We start from the raw sequence: 21,056 nt of genomic DNA on the forward strand, positions 1-21,056 counted from the left end.
CCATTTAGTGTGGCACTGAATTTAAACAATCAATCCTCAACAGATAAAGATAAAGTAAAAAGGTAAACATGAGACAAGAACACAAATGTATGCCTGACTACCAACAAGAAAACCAGTGCTTTGCAATGTTCAAGAAAAATAAAGATCAGAGTGAAGAGGATGCATTGTGTTGCATGTACTGCAGCACTGAGGTCAGTACTCATGCCAACAGAATAAAGGAGCACGTTGAAAGCAAGTGACACAAGCAGCTTAAAGAAGAAAGTGAGCTTCAGGATAGTCAATATCAGGAGCTTTCACCACGGCTTTAATGAAAGAGAGGTCAGAGCATGATTGTGTCAATGAATTTGCGCGTGCTCTTTGTTTCGCAGGACAACTGCTGTTAATTGCAGAAGGGCCTATTGGTGACTTTGTACGACAATACTGTCCAGCAGCAAAAACCCTCCCTAATGCAGATAACCTCACTCGTAAGTATTTGAAAGAAAATGACAATGCTTTAGTATCTAAACTGATGGAAATGTGGTATCTAGTCTGATTTTTTACAAGTCTCTTGATGCTTTGGACTGTCCAATTCTTGGCCTTTTCTTTTCGTTTTTCATTTCAAAGCAAATAAACCTGCATTGTTTTGAGTTGATGTGACATTCATACCCTCTGCTGACACACATTTTGTTGATGCAGCAATAACTGACATATTTGAGATGTACCAACTAACTTGGGAAAACATGGCCACAACTAACACAGATTTTGCTTCCTAGATGGCTAAGTTTGCACGGGAGATAAAAATCAGAAACCAGAGCTGCTATGTATTACCTATCCTGCTCGTTTGATTAAGATTGCACTACCAGCAGCTACTGCTATGGAAGAAATGAAAGATGTAAAATCTTGCATCACTGGATTCGGGGCCATTTTCAGGTATATGAACAAGTTGAAGGCTTTGTTTTATATAGTGTGAGACGAGTGCAGAGCCAACTGCCAATTAGCTACCCCTGTTGTGCAACCTCAGTGCATGAGCTTGTACTTCACTGCCTGTCATGTAAATAATGTGAGGACTGTTCTAATGCATCTCCTAGATCATCCTGAGTTTGTTGGTTCTAAAGAAGAAACTCTGAAGAGACTGGCAAATAACAAAAATGACGGCCAGATTCTGCGCACCTAGGTAATGTTCATTGTTGAAATTTGGAATCACTGTGTGACACACAGAAAACACTGTGTGTTTTCTCCAACTACTGCCAATACGTTTGCCAATACACATTTACCTGCTCCTGACAATCAAGACCAGTGAATTAGGAGTGGGGTGGGTAAAGAGAAATTCAGTCTTTTTTGCCAACACATAATATTTTTTGTCCGACCTTTTGCAGGAAGGAGGGGCTGTGGCTGGCATCTGCCAGATGGTTTTTGCAAGGTTCATTATGGCAGCATTAATAGGCAATGCTATTTTTGCTAATGGGGAAGCCTGGAGAATGTCAGTGAACAGATGCTGGGTCTCAGGGAGCTCAGACAAGGAGATGTTGAGGGAGTCCACTACCCTCTTAAAAATGTCACGAAAGGACATGAAGTCATCCCCCGAAGTGGGGGGGGTGGCATGAGTGTTTTATATGGAGACGAAGATGAGATATGCGTAGGTGCCAAGGTGTCTCCTTCAGGTGCATCCTCCTGCTCTTCAGTCCCCTCATCCTGGACCTCTGAAGGTGCTGGATCCGTTGGTGAGGGAGGGCAGGGTGGGTTAGGAGGTCTAATGTTCTGGGCCCTATAGATGGCCCATGGGTCCCAGTATGGCCAGGTGGGTGGGAGGGCCATAGGAGGTGACAGCCAGGATTGGGTCTGCCAGGCTCACGCATCTATCAGTGGCTGATGATGTGAAGGCCCTGCTTTAGGAGAGGAGTGGTGAGGGGTGTACATCCCTGTGTCGTCCTCCTCATCATCATCACTGGAGAGAGGTGGCGCTGAAGCCCCTGGGGTGATGATCTGGCTTGGTCTGGGCCTTGCTGGGGTACTGTCTGTACCGAATAGGGGGGTCCCTGGCATAGAAGAAACTGCCAGGTTTCTTTTCTTTTCTTTTCTTTTCTTGTGAAAAGTTGAGGTACTGGGAAGCTCATTGCAGTGGATGGCAGTGCAGTCTGAGAGAAGAGGGTCAGAACTGACAGTGCTGAGATCTTGCTGAGTTGTGTATGTACAGCAGGTGGCTCCATTATATTGATCAGTGCCGGGACATTCTTCAGCATGGTCAGTGCACGGGAGCTTGGCTTTAGAACGCGCACCTGACTGAGAGCCTGCCTGTACCAGGTTCTTGGCTCCTCGAGAAGTTTTGGTACCAGACATTCCCGGTGCCTCTCAGTCTGAGGCTCTCGGTGCCATCGGTACTGGGGCAGATTTTTCACCAGGAGACCATTTCCTTTTAGGCAATCTCGCTGTGGCAATGAATAAGACCAGTGTTTGGTCGCCTTTTTAGGGACAAGGTCCTTAGAAGCGGTCTTGGTAGTGGAGCCCTTGTCTGTGGCTGCTGCTGGTAACCATTGGCCAGGAGGCATCCTGGATTCTGGCCTGAGGAATTTCACCATCATTAGTCATTTAAATTGGAGATCCCTGGATTTCTGTGTCCTGGCAGGCAGTTTTTACAATGAGGACACTTTTGAGGAATATGGATCTCTCTGAGACAGTGGATGCACTGAGCATGGCCATTTGAAACAAATATCGATAGCCTGCAGGTCAGGCAGCATTTAAATCCAGGGGAACCGGGCATGCCTGAGGAAGGGCCAGCTCTGGAAAAAAAACAGGGTAGCCCATTTTTATTCAGTCATCGTTGATGGGGCCCGCCGCATGGCGGAAGAGGGGAAAACTACACAATTTTAAAAAAAAAAAAATATTGAAGCAATTAAAGACTAACACTAACCAAAGTTAACTAGGATTTAGAGGATAAAAGAAAAAAGAAGAAATATGAACTATCTACAGAGTTGAAGAGGAGTTGCTGTCGCTCCGACTCAAGCCAAGGGCGGTAGAGAAGGAACTGGGGGTCGGTTGGCTGCACATGCAAGGTAACAGCTCGGAGCGGCGCAAGACGATTGCTATTAAAAATCTCCAATTACAAGCGCAGGGTGCCAAGACACCTAAAGCACCCACAGAGACACTCCTCAAAGAAGAAGGATTGGTTCTTGGCCCTACACTACTTAACATATTAATCAATTACCTGGAAGAAAACTAAATCATCATTGATAGTGTGTCAAGATGACACAAAAATTGGGGGAGTGATAAATAATGAAGAGGAAAAATCGTTGATTCAGAGCAATCTAGATCATTTGGTAAATTGGGCACAAACAATATGTTTTAATATGGATAAATGTAAATGTATACATCTGGGAAAAAAGAACACAGGCCATACTTACAGGATGGGGGACTCCATCTTGGTAATCAGTGACTCTAAAAAAGATTTGGGAGTCAAGGTGGATAATCAGCTCAACTTGATCTCCCAGTGTGATGCTATGGCCACAAGAGCTAATGAGAAGCTTGGATGCATAAACAGGAGAATCTTATGCAGTAGTAGAGAGGCTATTTTACTTTTGTATTTGGCACTGGTGAGACCACTGCTGGAATATTGTACCCAGTTCTGGTGCTCACTATTCAAGAAGAACGTTGATAAATTGGAGAGGGTTCAGAGAAGAGCCACAATAATGATTAAAGGATTAGAAAAAGTGTCTTAGAGTGATTGACTTAAGGAGCTCAACAAAGAAAAGATGAAGGGGTGACTTCATTACAGTCCATAAGTACTTACATAGTGAACAAATAGTTAATAATGGGCTCTTCAAATTAGCAGAGGAAGTTATAAGACGATCCAATGGCTGGAAGTTGAAGCTAGACATATTCAGAGCTACATTTTCAGACTAATTAACCATTGAAACAATTTAGCAAGGGTCATGGTGGATTCTCTGTCACTGACAATTTTTAAAATCAGGATTAGATGTTTTTCTAAAAGATGTGCTCTAGGAATTATTTTGGGGGAAGTTATATGGCCTGTGTGATATAAGAGGTCAAACTAGATGATCACAATGGCCTTGGATCTATGAATGTACTAGGAAATGTTCTGTAGGGATCACTGACAGAGTGCAGACTAGATTACAGTGTTTGGCCATTTAAAAATCAGCATTTCTCCACTTTTACCACACAGGTGTATGAGAGATATCACAGTTTCCCCTGTACTTAAATTGAAAATAACTGTATGTCTCAGATGTGGTAATTGTGCATGGTTATGTACCTTAAAATAACTAGTTTTTTGAGATGTAGTCAGTGTGGATGCACACCTAGACTGGGATCCACACTGACACATACTTGAATAAGATATGATGACTTTTAAATGGCAATCATGACAGGTCTTTTCCATCTCTAATTATTAATCGAGTCCTGCCTGTAGTCCTTGATCCGTTCTTACTCAGGAAAAACTTCCTCTGAATGATAGAGGATTGTATGGGTCGGCAAGACAGAATACTTCCTATACTGTAACTTTATGTGAAATGTGAACAAGTTAACATTGCTATGGAAACGTTTTGGGGTTTTTTTTAATTTCCTCTGTGTTTTATTTTAAATCTGTGACATTCCTTCTAATATACAACATGTTGAATTTCTGAACAAGTTTAAAATTAAGGACATGTCCAAATTAAATAAATTCACACTGGTGAAACATCAATGTTGTTACACCAAAGAAAACCCCTAATGTAGATGCACTGCGGTAGCTTTGTTGTTACTGGGCTGTGAAAGAGTAGAATCACTGAATTTTAAATCTGACCCATGAACAACTGTATATTTATAACATACAGTTACTTGTTCATGCTGCTGTGAGTACTTTGCATGCACAACTGCAGGGCCCACTTGTGAAATATTAGCCCTTCATATTTAAGGTAAAATTATGTAATTACCTGTAACACCAATGACACCCAAAGACAAAAAACCATGAATCCATCAAACACACACCAACGATCCTTTACATAGGAGCTATCCCCCTAAAAGAGAAATAAAAATTAGTGGTTTTTTGTTTTGTTGCTTCATTGCCAAGATAAAAAAAGAAAATCACAAATGATATCCACTGTCAAGAAGGAACAGCATCATTCTCTACCATCTTTAAAATTCTAAATCCCCAATGTCTGAGCTGGAAGATGATGGAAATTTTAAATAAATACATAAATACATCAAATAAATAAGTAAATGATGTATTCCGGAAAGAAAGTTGTGAGCTTCATTCTTCTGCAGCAGCTCCTTTCAGCCACGGCTAGAGAAGAATTTATAAATATCTTTGTTTTTCTTCTTTATAGTAACCTATATAACAAACATTGCACCTGATTCAACACTGACTTTTACCTTGTGCCATCACTTACATGCCTACAAAGTAGGTATAAATTGCTAACACACCAGAACACTGGTGGCTCACTTATACCTGTGCAAACAGAGTATCATTCTGGTTTGATCCATTTTTACACCTCATTTCACAGATGCAAATGATTACTCAAGGTGAAAAGCCAACCAATGCTATACACCAGTCTGAACAGGATTGGTCATTTCTTACAGTAGATGAAGACCACATATAATGTACAGAAAACATTTACATTAAGCTCACTTTCTCTCAGTTGTAAAAATCCATCCTGGAAGTGAACAGCAGAAGGATAAAACAACAATATAGTAAGCCATTCTCAAAATAAAATATATCACAGATAAACTGCACAAAACATGAATGCTACCTATAGTCAGAATCTGTTTTCCTATGACAAGACGCTTACAGTTATTTTTTTCAGTCTAATTATGCATTTTATTATGCATTTTGGAGGGCAGGAGGGTTCAAACTAGGGTGGGAAATCACTGAACAGAAACTTACAATCACTGTCATTTCAACTTCTACCTGCTGCACACAATACTTTTATTCCCCTGCCCATGGTCTAAGCTGATGAGGAACTCTTCACTCAGAGGCAACGCTAAACAAACCCAACTTGTCCAGCCTGTGATGTCTGATGGTTGAAAAATAGCTTCAAGCTGTTTGTCTGCAGAGCTCAACATTGATATGATATATGACATTCTATATTTTCCCCTCTGTGTACTAACCATGCCTCCAGAGGAATAAGCACTCAACAGACAAGCTAAATCAGGGGTGGGCAAACTTTTTGGCCTGAGGGCCACATTGGCATTGCAAAACTGTACGGATAGCCGGGTAGGGAAGGCTGTGCCTCCCCATAGAGCCTGGCCCCCACCCCCTATCCGCCCCCTCCCACTTCGCACCCCTCTCAGAACCCCCAACCCATCCAAAGCTCCTTGTCCCCTGACCACCCCCTCCCAAGACCCCGGCCCCTAACCACCCTCCAGGATCCCATCCCCTATCCAACCCCACCGCTCCCTGTCCCCTGACTGCCCCGACCCCTATTCACACCCCCGCCCCCAGACAGACCCCCCGGACTCCCACACCTATCCAACCCCCCCTGCTCCCGGTCCCCTTACTGCTCTGACCCCTATCCACACCCCTGACCCTCAAAAAGCCCTCCCACGACTCCCACGCCTATCCAACCCCCCCATTCCCTGTCCCCTGACTGCCCCCTGGGACCACTTGCCCCATATCCAACCCCCCTCCACACCCTGCTGCTTAGAGCAGCGAAGCCCTGCCGCCCGGCCAGAGCCAGCCACTCTGCCGCTGTGTTGCCCAGCAGGAGTGGTGGGCCAGAGCGCTGGCGTCATGTCGCGCTGAGGCTGCAGGGGAGGGGGGACAACAGAGGAGGGGCCAGAGGCTAGCCTCCCCGGCTGGGAGCTCAGAGGCCGGACAGGACGGTCCAGTGGGCTGGACGTAGCCCGCAGGCCATAGTTTGCCCACCTCTGAGCTAAAGCCTTTGATTGTGTGTGTTGAATAAAAGACACTGATGCTTCTTTTATTCTAAGAGGGATTGTCCAAAATAATTTTCTAACCTATTAGGAAGAAAAAGAAAAAAAAAGAAAGAAAAATCACAGTTACCATGTGGCAGCTATTTTTCTCTTTTTAGCTCTGCCTTTCAATTTCTCTGTTCTCTCACATTCTGCCCCTCACCCCATTGTTGTTATTATTCCTTATCTTTCTCACTCTTTAGACTGCTGGGGTAGGTATCTGCTATCCAGTTTTTACTCCACCTTTGGGGATTCTGACACTTATGAGGGTTCTGGTATGGTAGGAAGCAGTTCTTGCAAAGTGTCCTACCTTTCCACATTCAGATCTTCTTGATTGTGTAGGATGGTCTGGCAGTGCCCTCCCCCCTTCACTACCTCTGCCCCCAGCTCCCCCTTCTGTCATGCCCTCATTTCAAGAAGGTGGCAGTAAACGGCAACTCTTCTGCTAGGTGTTGAAGATATATTCTTTAAAAACAAAAGAACAGCCATACTGGGTCAGACCAATGGTCCATCTAGCCCCCTGTATCCTGTCTTCTGACAGTGACCAGTGCCATGTGCTTCAGAGGGAATGAGCAGAACAGGTAATTATTGAAAGATCCATCCTCTGTTGTCCACTCCCAGCTTCTGGCAGTCAGAGACTAGGGACTCCCAGAGCAGGAGGTTACATCCCTGACCATCCTGACTTATAACCATTGACAAACCTATCAATGACATATCCTCCAGGAACCTAATTCTTTTTGAACCCCTTTTTAAACCCTGTTATAATTTTGGCCTTCACAACATCCCCTTACATTTCTGAAACATCAGAGCCATATTTTTTAAAATTATTTTATTGAGATTATTATTTTATTGAGAAATAAAGGAGTTAAGGGGGACCTGATTACAGTCTTTAAGTATCTACATGGGGAAACATATCTGATAATGAGTTCTTCAATCTAGCAAAGAAAGGTATAACATGATCGCACGGCAGGAAGCTGAAACTAAACAAATTCAGATGGAAACTAAGGCATACATTTAATTGTGAGTGTAATTAACACCGGGAACAATTTACCAAGGATTGTGATAGACTCTCTATCACTGGTAATTTTTAAATCAAGACTGGAAGTTTTTCTAAAAAATCTGCTCTAGGAATTATTTTAGGGAAGTTCCATGGCCTGTGTTATATAAGTGATCAGACCAGTCTTAATGGTCCCTTCTGGCTTGGGAATCTCTGAAAGTATTGAAAATGAGAGTCAGTAAAATGCAGTATAAAAAAATCCAGATGAGGCCCAGGTGCCTTCCCTTAAGTCAAATTAGATAACAGGCCATCAGTTACAGGTGCCCTGGACTGCACCCTACCTCCAGCTCCCTCTTAAAGGGCCAGTTACCCTGTGACAATGGTGCTTTTGAATGCCTCCATCTTTGAGTGATGTAGCATCAGCAAGAGATCTGATTTTCAGAAAGTGCTAAATACCCACTCTCTGAAAATCAAGCCCATCTTTAAGCTTCTCAAGTTGAGCATTATAAAAGTGAAACACCCACACAATCACTAGTCACTTTTGAGAAATCTTAGATATTAGTAGAGGGCTAAAAGTTCCCATGACACTATCAGAAGAGTAGGACTCAGATAGTTACATGTTTAGATGGGTTGGTTGGCCTGTTTGAAAAAGTGAGTTGATTATTTATGTAACTACTGGATCCTAGGCATCCTCAGGTGTTCTTCACCGCCATAGGTCAGAGCTGCATGGGGTGGCTCTGGCACCATATGTGTTGAAACCTCTTGAGACAATGAGTCATGGACAGTCCCATCAATTCTACTGCAAATCTGCTGGACAGTGTCTATCAATTCTACTGCAAAGCTCAACAGGTAGGGTTTTGTATAGCAGTAGGATGTTGATGTGGGCAAGTTCAAGCTCCCAACCCATCCTAACAATTTCAAGCCACTTCCAACCTTGCCCACAAAAGGGGAGGGAAAGAAGAGACAGTCTGAAAAGCCTCACCTGTCTTCCAGTTGTCAAAACCTGTAAATGTCAAGCCTGCTCCTCAACCCTGGCCAGGTGTCAAAAGCATTAGTTTTTTGCTGTCCAGCCGTCAAACCCTCCCGCCTTTTCTCTCACCCCATCCCCAGCTATTACATTTCATAGTCTGCCCAGGAGATAAACTAAAGCCATGGCACACATGGCTCTGAGGTGCACACGCTATCCCAGAGTGTATTCAGCCATCTCACTATGTGTACATACCATATCTGTTACTATGCCAAATACAAGAGAGAAATTCAGCCCAGCATATTTTATCATGTCTTATAACTATGTAATTTGTTCATTCTTTAGATAGTTAGATAGATAGATAGATCAACCCTGTTAATCACACTTACAACTGTGCATGTTGTCTTAGATACCTAAATAACTTTGCCTCAGTCTTTTCAGAATTCTTGGCATTCTGTTTACGAAGTTTAGGAAAGTTTAAAAAATAGTTCAGATAACCAAGTAACCCTTAACTAAGGCAATACTGACAACTTTTCATAGGTGGTCACTGTATTAGTCATTCCTCTGAATAATTATAGTATTGTTTCAAAATCAACTAAGTTATTTTTTTAAATGTTACACTGTAGGGAAAAGACTGTTTATTAGCATTTACACAATGGTATATCTTAAAATAAAATGTTTTCACCAACACTGCAGGAATGTCCTATTAAAATAACACTCCATAGTGGTAGTTAATCCATATTTGTAAAATATCTTGCCCTATAATACAATGGACAGTGCTGTATATGAAAGGTTCTAATACATACGTACACAGGAGGCAGAGCTAGGGTTGCTATGGGAAGCTTAGCTCTAAACAGCATTTGTGGTTGTAACATCACTTCCTTGTCATTGAATTAACTTAGGTTATGCAGTCATTGGAAGCAACCCTTGACTGAAAATTCAGTGCATTCTATGAGTGGTTACAAATTTATCTATACCATAAATAATAAATGTTTATGACAATATTGTATGCTACATAAAAACATTGAAACAAATCACTTAATGTTAATAAAAGATCCTTACAGCAGTACTGATTACTATGAAGTGCACAGTGCTTAACAGACACAAACTTATATTTGCAAGAGCTCAGTAAAAAGACATTTTAAGATGGGGCCAATTAAGTAGATTTTATTCTGAAGACCAACATAAAGAAAACAAAAAGCAGCTGATGTTCTCTAGGTCTTTTAGGACTCTCGTAAAACAATATATATAATCTTCCATTTCATCACTTAAATCGTCACAGCTATGATCACTACAGAATCCTTAATTATTTCATTACTTGCAATAGTAATAAATTAGATTTTACAAAATGACTTACTGAGAGTTTCTTGGATTATTTTAGAGATTACTAACGAGGAAGTACGTCCTTATTTCACTCAGATAAGACCAGTGAATTTTACTTTTAACAAATATTGAATTTTTACAAATTTACAAAAGCAAGCACACTGAACTTACATTTTTCACTAAATCAGTACATTGCAATAAGAGGGAAATTGTGAAGTGCCCCATTTTGTATTTTATGCTCTGCTGTTGACATTCTAACTACAACAACAACTGTGCATTTTAAAATATTTGTAAGTGTTCAGAGATAACAAATTCTATATAAGCTGTTCTGCTGGTCAATCAAATATGATTCCATTTCATCTACCCTGAAGTACACATGTCGTGAGTACACAATGACAGTTCTAGGGCAGGTGAAACTTAGAAGAAAATAATCCCTTTTTTAAGATTTAAGAATGAATACTTTCATTTCATCATACTGACAGTCTTCTGAAAAAAACAGATGATAAAATATTGCTCAAGTGTGTCTGAAATGATGGAGACATGTAGTTACTAAAACAGCAACAAACAATGGGGATGGAGGGAAGAGCTCTAATAACTAAAACAGAAAAACAATGCTTTTAGGCTGAACATGTTATTCAAATCAGGGATATCAATCATGTTTGTGATGAAAGACATAACACTTAGAGGCTGTCAATCACACCTGCTATGAAAAATTGAGAGGTCTTAAACTTACCTTTCAAGCATTAACAAACACAGGCATAATACAAATTCTCCTAAAACTGATTATAAAGATGATTGGACCAAATTCTCAAAACTGTAAGTCAGAAACTGCTGAAATCCAATTAAAAGATTCTACACATATTCCAGGTGCTTGCATGTATGCACACAAAAGCTTCCTGTCCCATAGTCACAGGTACTATGACATACACGTTAAATGCCTCTATTCAGGAAGTGAAAGACAAGACAGGTGAGGTAATTGGACCAACTTCTACTGGTAGAAGGCATAAGCTTTTGAGCTTCACAGAAACTTTATTCAGATCTGGGGAAAGTAATCAGTGTATCTAAGCTAAATGTAATTTAGAACAGATTTTTAAGCATAAGGGGTAGACGACCACTGTAGAAGACCACTAAAATAAAGTAGGCAATTAAGGTTAGCAAGCAGTGGGATGAGTTACGAATTGTTTTAATGAGCCATAAAACAAATGTTTCTGTTAAGTCCATGGCTTTTACTGTTTAGCACAGTTATGAACTTAAGTGCCCAAGCTCAACTTTTGACGGTGTTGTGCGGATTTCCTTTGAGGATGAGGACTCAGAGGTCAGATATGGAGTGATCACTTTGTGAGACTTGTTCACCCACAGGCAATATAATGTTTTTGTCTTTTATCATTTTTCTGTGAGTGTTCATTTGAGAGCATCATGATTATCTAATTTCACTCACATAGTTATTGCTGGGCATTTGGTGCACTGGATGAGGTACACCACATGTTGTGATAAGTATATAGATCTTGAAAGGTGTGGTGTAGAAGGTATTGATCATTGTTGCAGTGGAGATATGTCTGCAGAGTTTGCATATATTATTCTGGAAGAGTCTGGTGCCACTTTGAATTGCCACGTCCTGGTTTATAAGGGGCTTGCTTCTGATGATGAGCGTGGGAAGGTTAGGATGGGGGGTTGTCTGAAGGCCAGAAGAGGGGGGTTCAGTAAAGATTTCTTTATCCCCATTAAGTATGTGTTGTAATTATTTGATAATACTCGGTATGGGATCCAGCGTGGGGTAGTTCTCCACCAGAGAAAAAGATCCCATCACAGAACAGGCCATTCAAATACCCTGGGAGAACCTGCTTTCAATACAGAAAAAAAAACAACCAATGACCACACACCCCAAGATGTCCCCTATCAACCCACATTGGAACCCATACACAGAATCACCAACACTGCATACATCTATTCAGCAAGGACAGTCTCTACTGTTTAACTATTTATTGTTTTCCCATCTTACTCTTCCAAAAAGCTATTTATATTTTAAATATTTCAATACATTTTCCATCCCTATTTTTATCCTCAAATGTTCATATTTATAGATTTCTAATATTGACAGAAGCGAGATTTGTTGAGAAGGACTTGATCAAGCACTCCCTTCTAGCAGGCTGCTTTCAAGCACATATGCAAAATTTCCACTCCCTTAGTGTGGCATACTGCGAATGGGTCGGCTTCTACCTTCCAACCCAAATGCCACTGTAGTTCATTAGTACTATATGTTAGAGAAATTTTTGAATTATTTCAGGTGAAAATTTTAATCTCAAACATTAGCACTTTCATCATTTTAAAATAATACAACAGATTTTTTTCAAACATGGCTTGTTCTGTAGACGCATTCTGACATAAAATCAAGCAAGAACCATGAGCACTATCCTATATCTTTCCAACCAAAAGATTGTGTAGGCAACTCTAATTTGTATTCTATTACGGACTTGATTAACTGAAAAATTATTTATCATAATAAAAGAAACCATTTTTTAATTTTTACTTTTGAGAATTTAATATTCATCAAGGCAGCTGTGCCCCCCAAACCCCAACAAAACTGTATATTTTAAATGAAAGCTTTAGTTTTTACAGAGCACTCACTGATGCAGCATGGAATCATGTTGTATCTTAGTTTCCCCTCACTTATGCATTTTGCTTCAGAGTTCCATTTTCTCATCCGTGCTATTTATTCTGACGGACACCAGCTCTATCTTCCAGGTCAAGGGTTTCACTCATTATTGTAACTTACCATACCTTGCTTAAAATTGTTCACACATACCCCTAATTGAGTTTTCACCACAAAGCATCTTATAACAGTCACCATATGGACAGAGAGCAGCAGACTGTGGCTGAAAGATGTCACACATTCTGTTTTACTATATGATATTTTTGAAAAAAATAACTGATGTCTTGATCCTGGCCAATGGATTTACAATGACACAATGTGTTTTTCCAAAATGCTCTTTTCTAATGAAGATTTTTGTCTAGTTTTCAGAATTAGTAATTTTGATCATGAAGCTGAACATCCATGTCTGCTCCTTCTCCTAACAACTCTTTTTCCACCCCCACCTGGGTACATTTTAAATATCTTAAAAAGATTACATTTTGAACAGCATGTCTAAAATGAAGGCACATAACAACCCCAATATTTCCTTTCCCTTCTCTCTTCTGTTTACATTCAGTTGGGGAAACTGACTTGAAGCTGACAATCCAGTTAATATTTCTATCATTTTGTGAAAGGGGGTAAATTAGGACAACTAGTTTTGTAACTTGCAATTTTCCCCTTCATCTTTAAGTGACTAAAGATAGGAAGTTTAATATCATGTATGTGATTATTCAGGAATTAAAGTATTGGATCATGAGGAAAAAACCCTAATTGTGAGAGGTACTAAACAACATATATCTAATAATCTATAAACCAAGACACTCTCCTGGAATTAGTGTGACCATGTTGGCCAGACTAGTTGACAGCAGGTAGGTCTCTGAGTAAAAGGAATTGGGAAGGTGGCCGCAAAAAGCTTGGTCTCCAACACACATGTAGATCTGGAAATAAATGCCCTGGACAACCAATAAATCATTTGCTTTAAAAAACAAAAACAAACAACAAAGTGTCATACCTTCATCACTCTTTCCACCGAGAACCACAAGCCCATCACATTTATCAAGTGTGGAGGAATATAAAAAAATAAACATGAGGACACGGTAGCTACAAGGCTACAAGCTACAAGCCAGCTGTGGCTTCTTGAGTCAGAGCAGTGAAGCCACGGGGTAACATACAGCAGGAGCAGTCCTGCTCTAAAGGACAATGATGGCACAACTGGTATAAGGTCCTTTACACAAGCAGATGATTGAAGTCCACTCACCCTCTATTGTTCCAGACATGTCCCCAGTTTGCACCTGCCCCCACTACCCTCTTATAGCAGGGAGGCAACTGATATAAGAAGTGAATATACTGTCTCTGGAAGCACTAAGTAAGCAGCTATTCCTCCTACACAGTGGGAGAATTCCACAAGAAAGGCCAACAAGTTTAAAGCCACTCTGCACTGATTTTAAAAAAACACCCTTGAGTACTTTACAAAAACCCAACGAAATTGCTCCAGTCTGCCAGAGGTTGATATACAAATAGACTGAGCCTTGTGGAACTACCCTGTACTAAAAACGCAAGGGTTATGCTGCAAGCTAAAGATATAAATGATGTAAACAACTAACGTAATCACAAAAATATTGAAGTCAGTGAATAATGCCAAGTCCTAGCCAAGTAAAATCTGACATATCCACTTAATATGACATTAGTTTGAGGTAAAGTACAAAAATCTTATAATGACTCCCAAGATGTATTTGGTTTTATAATAATACAGATTACAAAAACAATCTTTATACATTTTATCATGTCCTTTGTAAACCAAAATGTGTCAGACCTGTATTTAGTTGGTCTACAAGATGAAGTACTCTCCTATCTTCAAAATATTAATTTTACTTTCTAATACACTTTTTTTAATTATGGGAATACGATAATGCTTGGTCACCTACTATATAATAGTAGCAAGGGTCTGCAATAAACACTGTAGGACAGGGATCAGCAATCTTTGGCACACCAGGGAAATCTGCTCGCGTGCTGGGACAGTTTGTTTACCTGCAGTGTCCGCAGGTTCGGCCGATTGCAGCTCCCACTGGCTGCGGTTTGCCGTTCCAGGCCAATGGGGGCTGCGGGAAGTGGTGTGGGCCGAGGGATGTGCTGGCTGCCGCTTCCCACAGCCCCCATTGGCCTGGAACGGTGAACCACGGCCAGTGGCAGCTGTGATCGGCTGAACCTGTGGACGGTACAGGTAAACAAACTGTCCCGGCCCTCCAGCAGATTTCCCTGACGGGATGCATGCCAAAGGTTGCCGATCCCTGCTGTAGGAACTATGTTAAGTAGATAAATGGTATAATAAATGTGTCCCCTCAGCTTTCTTAGAGTGTGAAAACCTCTCTATTCCTCTCTCATTCACTAAGGGGAGAATTTTCAGCTTAGCCATCTGTTTGTTTATTCCATTTTTCTTCCAGCAGCATGTGAATTCTTTTGGAATACATACATATTTTCCTATTCTCTGCCTAAGATTTTAGAATGTTTTCCTCCTTTAGTTATTTAAGAATACCAGCATGGCAACAGTGTCCAATCCAGACAGTTTACTTGGAATGCCCTCTTCTCTTCCATCGCCTAATCCGAAGATGGGAGTATAAAATCTCATAAGAAGATGGCACCCATGCAGACTCTCTAAGATACCTATACTTGAAGAATAGATTCATGATACCTTGTCTTCTGCTACTGAAGTTATTACTAAGCATTAGGTAATTTTCATTACACAGTGATTTAAATAAAATAAATAAATAAATAAATAAATATATATATATACACACACACATGCACACACACACACATGCACACACACACACACACTCTACACTGAAGAGCTGAGAGAGCAGGCTTTCCACAGCTTTATTTGCCAGTGGATCAGGTATTTTCATATATATTGAATTACTAAGTGTCATCTTATCCTTTCTCTCACTGCAATTCCCCCCCTCCTCTCTTCTTCCAGTTGAAGAGGCCATCCAGTCACAAATCAGTTTGGAGTCCAGAAGTCCATCATTCGGGCTGCATTAACATAAGCGTGCAGGGCCATTAATCGCATCCTGCTACAAAAAAACTGTGATTCTTGGAAATGTGTGTGAAATAGTGGATGGCTTTCTGGCGATTGGATTCCCTAACAGCGGCAGGGCGATAGATGACACGCTTATTCCAATTTTGGTCCTGGACCATCTTGCAACAGAGTACATCAATAGAAAAGGGCAGGTGCTGGTGGATCACCATGTTCATTTCACTGACATCAATGCGGGATAGTCAGGGAAGGTGCATGATGCATGCATCTTCAGGAACACTAGCCAGGATACAAAGCTGCAACCAGGGACTTTCTTTCCAGACCAGACGATTCCAATGGGGGATGTTGAAATGCCCATAGTGATCCTGGGAGACCCAGCATACCCCTTACTCCCATGGCTCATGAAGCCTTACTCGGGAACCCTGGATAGCAGCAAAGAGCGCTTCAACAATAGGCTGAGCAGTTGCACAATGACAACTGAAAGTGCGTTTGGCAGATTAAAAGCTCGTTGGCGCTGCCTTTATGCCAGGTTAGAGCTAAATGAGGAAAATACTCCCATGGTCATAGCAGCCTGCTGTGCACTGCATAATATTTGTGAGGGTGAAAAGTTTCCCTGAGGGTGGAGCACAGAAGTGGACCACCTGGCAGTTGATTTTGAGCAACCAGATACCAGGGCAGAGGGGCACAACAGCAGCTATTTGAATCTGGGAGGCTTTGAGACACCATTTTGACAATGAGCTCCAGTAATGTGTTTTTCTATAAAGCACTCTGCCATGCTTTGTTAACTTGCTGCCTTGCATGAAAATTTTGATAATTGCTTCCTGACTGTGATTTGTAGTCTGCAAATGTTCCAATTGCCACCAGTGTATTAACTCCAGCAGCAACCACCGTGTGTAGGAGACAAAGATTGTTTATCTTTCAGGGAGTATGTTTTTATTAAATAGCAATTAACAACACAGAGAAAATGCTTGGTGCAAAGGGAGATAACAGTGAAGGACAGTCTCCTGAAGGAGTCTCTCATAGCTGTGTGTGTCTCCTGCTATCATTTTGAAAGCTGCCCAAAGGGATGGAGTGAACAGGATACTGCGACGGGCTGGGAAGATGCAAGGAATGTATAGGAGGAGTTTGGGGAAGGCATGGAAAGCATTCTGTATGGGCTGCTGGGGGAGGGGGCTGAGCTCACATGTATTCTGCCTGCAGCGCAATTAGTGACTTCAACATCTGCGTTTGCTCCTCTATCATTATCATCCACTTCTGGCCTGCTAAAATTTGCTCCTGGCTCTCCTGACTGTGCATTGGGCACCTTTAATGCCCATATCAGTGATCACTATTGTGCGTGTTGTATGGGCCCTTGTTAATGTGCATAATGATGAGGACTCTTTTTGTTAATCTGACCTCTAGGACAATCATGGAAATGTCCTAGGTGGTTTCTTGTTCTACTCATATATGGGCACATTTTGGTTATGATCTTTGAGATTGGGTTTCTGATAAATAAAGTGGGGGAGGGTAGCTCCCTTTGATGGACAACCAGCCAGCCAGTTAGCTGTAAAATCCCTCTTGGTAGCTGTTCTCTACTTGCTTTACCTGTAAAGGGCTGAAAAGTCCCGCATCTAAAGAAAAAAAAAGTGGGCACCTGACCAAAAGAGCCAATGAGAAGGCTAGAACTTTTTAAATTTGGGAAAGAAACTTTCCCATTGTCTGTTGTTCTCTCTGGGATGAAGAGACGGGGCAGCATGAATGCCGTGTAAAGTTTGAACCAGATATGAAAATCATCAGATCATATCTAGAACTACTTTTAACAACCCAAATATGTAAGTAAATTAGGAATGTTTAGGAAGACGCTATTAGGTCTATTTCTGTTTATTTTTTAAGGCTTGTGAACTCTTCTGTGCTAACCCCAGATGCTTTTGTTTGCTTGTAACCTTTAAGCTGAATCCCCAAGAAAACTATTTTGGGTGCTTAATTTTTTGGAATTGCTCTTTTAGAATCTAGCAAAAGCCTAAATTCCAGATGTATTTTCTTCCTTTTTGTTTTTAATAAAATTTACCTTTTTTTAGAACAGGATTGGATTTTTGGTGTCCTAAAAGGTTTGTGCATATGCTTTTTGATTAGCTGGTGACAACAGCTAATTTCCTTTGTTTTCTTTCTCAGCTCTTCCCCTGGGGCAGGGGGAGGTGAAAGGGCTTGAGGGTACCCCACAGGGAGGAATTCCCAAGTGCTCCTTCTTGGGTCCAAGGGGGTTTTTTTGCATTTACCAAGCCAAGGTCAGAGAAAAGCTGTAATCTTGGGAGTTTAATACAAGCCTGGAGTGGCAAGTATTAATTTTTAGAATCCTTGCGGGCCCCCACCTTCTGCACTCAAAGTGACAGAGTGGGGATTCAGCCTTGACAGGGTTGGATACTGGGGTTATTATAAAAATGTTGTCATGGTCAGATCATCAGCCCTATTCTTCCTCTCACTATGGTGACAGGCTCATTTTGATGGTCTGTTCTCAGAGCCTAACAGAACTGATTGGATTCTAGATCCCCAAGGAATAGTACTGTCCAGCCATTAGTCATATTAGTCTGGCTTAACATCTGGGAATATAATGCAAAGCATTTTGCTATGTCTGCTGGATGATCACCTCTGAGTGATGAACAAAGAGAAAATGTGTAGACTGATCTTATTAAATATCTCAACAGTCTTTGTTACAGTTGACCATAAGGGTTTGTGGACGTGTTTACACAGTTTGCTCCTGGAAAAAGACTTTCCCCACAGTTCCATTCATTCCTTTCAGACAGGACCCAAGAGGTGGTTGTGGTCAACAATTTTTCATGTTTTCCAAGCACTCTCTAAGAGAGTTTCATCTTGTCATCGCAGAAAAATTTGTTTTCCCCATTAATCTCATTTGTATTAATTTTCATTTAGAAATGCTGTATTATTGTCAGCTTTCATACACACAACTTTACATCAGTATGGTTCCAGTCCTGCAAACGCTTAAGCACATGCATAACTTTATTCACATCCAGAGGGATAATTTACTTATGTCAAAGTTATGCATGTGCTATTAAATATCTTTATACTTTTAGCTGTTTTCTCAATATATTCATTCAACAGATCTGTTTGCCAGAAGCTGGGAATGGGCAACAGAGGATGTGGATCACTTGATGATTACTTGTTCTGTTCCTGCCCTCTGGGGCACCAGGCATGGGCCACTGTTGGTAGACAGGATACTGGGCTAGATGGACCTTAGGTCTGACCCAGTATGGCCGTTCTTATGTTCTTAATTCTAAAATACATAATAGCTACTTTTATTCATTTTTGCTTATACAAACTGTGATTATAATAAGTGAAATTAAATTTGGCTTTATGGTCACTGTATTGAGCTTCAATAATCAATGATGTGTAGTGTAGCCAAAAATAACTGTATTTTGTCTATATTAGTCTAGCAGTATATATGCATATTGATTATTTTCCTTTTCATGTGATGAAATGAAAAGATTTTCAAATTAACAAAGAAAAAATATGAATAAATATTTAAACAAATGATGATAAATAAACAGGCGCTTCATAAAGAAATCTCTTTCATAGCTTCTCAGTGCAAGAATTGGGCCCTGGAGCTCCCTTCCCTCCCCCCACCCAGCAGGCAGTGCAACACAAGGGGCCTCCACCTAAATCTGGAGGCTTACCGAGACAGGCTTTGATTATTTAAAGACCAAGCCCCCCGTGACCTCAGTGGGCAGGAGAGAACTGGAAAAAAAGAAAAGCCAGGCAGCACTCTGAGTGGTGGTGCACCTTTACAACTGTCTAGAATCTAGTTCGCAAAACTGGTGCCTGGGACTGCTAACACAAACCCAGTTAACTTAAGGTGACCAGATGTATGTTTTTAAAGGGACAGTCCCGTATTTAAGCCTCCTGCAGGTGACCCAACTTTTTCTTAAAAACAGGCAAATTGCCCTGTATTTTCTGTCTCCCCTGCCATCAGTACTAGAGGATCCTGCTGCTTGCTGGATCCCTGCTCGCCAGCCACCCGCCTGAGTGGGAGGGTGTAGTAGCCAGCGATGGGGGTGGATGTGCAAGGCTGGTGGTGGGGCGAAGCTGCAGTGCGCGGAGCTGGCCATTCTCCCTGCTGGTCTGTCAGCTCAGCCTCCGCTGCATGCCGGCTCTCAGCCAGCAACACCCCGCTCCCTGTCCCATTTCCGGCCAGCACTGGCTGCGCGTTGCGAGCTGTGGTGGCTGGTGAGTGTAGCAGCCAGTTACATGTCACCTCTGCTGCCCATCCATCGGTTCTTTATGTGCTCCCCCTCTTCCTGTCCTCTCCCTGCTTTGCCCCTTCCCGTCCCCCCACCAGCCCCACTGCTCCTCCATGTCTCCCCCAACAGGGCGCATCCCGCTCTCAGTGCTGTGCAGAGAACCAGCCCCTGGTCGGAGCGCTGAGCTCACCAACAGCCTGGTCAGCAGTTTCCTTCCTTCCCCCACTGCCTCTGGCTGAGGTGACGCCTCAGGAAAGCCTAAGACCCTCCTGCCTGAGGTGCTGGCCAGGAGGAGCTGAGCCCTGCATGTGCCAAAAGCCCTGCACAGCACTGGCACGGGGAAGCCTCTTCGCCTCTCAGCTCAGCTCTGGAGTGGCCGGGGGGGAGCGATTTCTGGCCTGTTCGTGCCCCAACCCTGCAGGCTCCACAGCAGCCCCACGGGCAGGGGCTTAGCACCCTCTTCGCCCACCCACTCCCCGCCCTGAGTCCTATCCCCAGGGAGCATGGGGATGCTTCGTCCCCTAGGCACCATCCACTGCTGAGCCACCTCTCTGGCCTGGTTCACTGAAGCCCCTGGAATCAGGTTCCCCGGTACACAATGCATCCTTAGAGCTTAACCCCTTCCTGCCCACACTGCAGCCAGAGGCGACTGGGTTATGCCCGTGGCCAGCAGCAGCCTGGAGGTGTTAACTGCCTTTTGATACTATGCCTGCAGAAAGGGACAAGCTGCTTCCAGCCACATGGGGGGAGGGGAGGGAAGAGAAGAGCTCTGCAAAGACATGAGCCAGATCATCTGTTTCCCCCATCCCCTGTGGCTGGAAGCCACTCCCGTCCCTTCCCTCCAGCACAGTGCCAAAAGACTGCTGCTGGCCACACTGTGTTGTAAACCTTGACAGAAATCTGGGGAGGAGGGGAGGCATGTGACCTCACATGCACCCCCATGTGTTATCTCGGGAAGACACAGTGCCAGGTAACAGGAGAGGCAGGTCCGCCCC

General features: G+C 42.3%; 1 protein-coding gene across 2 annotated transcripts in view; it reads right to left on the bottom strand.

Annotated features, from left to right (window-relative positions):
• NALCN (sodium leak channel, non-selective) overlaps positions 1-21,056 on the bottom strand; it is a 330,584-nt gene that overhangs the window by 299,117 nt on the left and 10,411 nt on the right. For both annotated transcript variants that reach the window (XM_077807053.1, XM_077807052.1), the window contains exon 3: positions 4,902-4,985. In XM_077807053.1, coding sequence (XP_077663179.1) covers positions 4,902-4,985 — 84 coding nt within the window. The remainder of the gene's footprint in view (positions 1-4,901; positions 4,986-21,056) is intronic.

The sequence above is a fragment of the Eretmochelys imbricata genome, chromosome 1 (genome assembly GCF_965152235.1).
Source record: "Eretmochelys imbricata isolate rEreImb1 chromosome 1, rEreImb1.hap1, whole genome shotgun sequence".
Lineage (NCBI taxonomy): Eukaryota > Metazoa > Chordata > Testudines > Cheloniidae > Eretmochelys > Eretmochelys imbricata.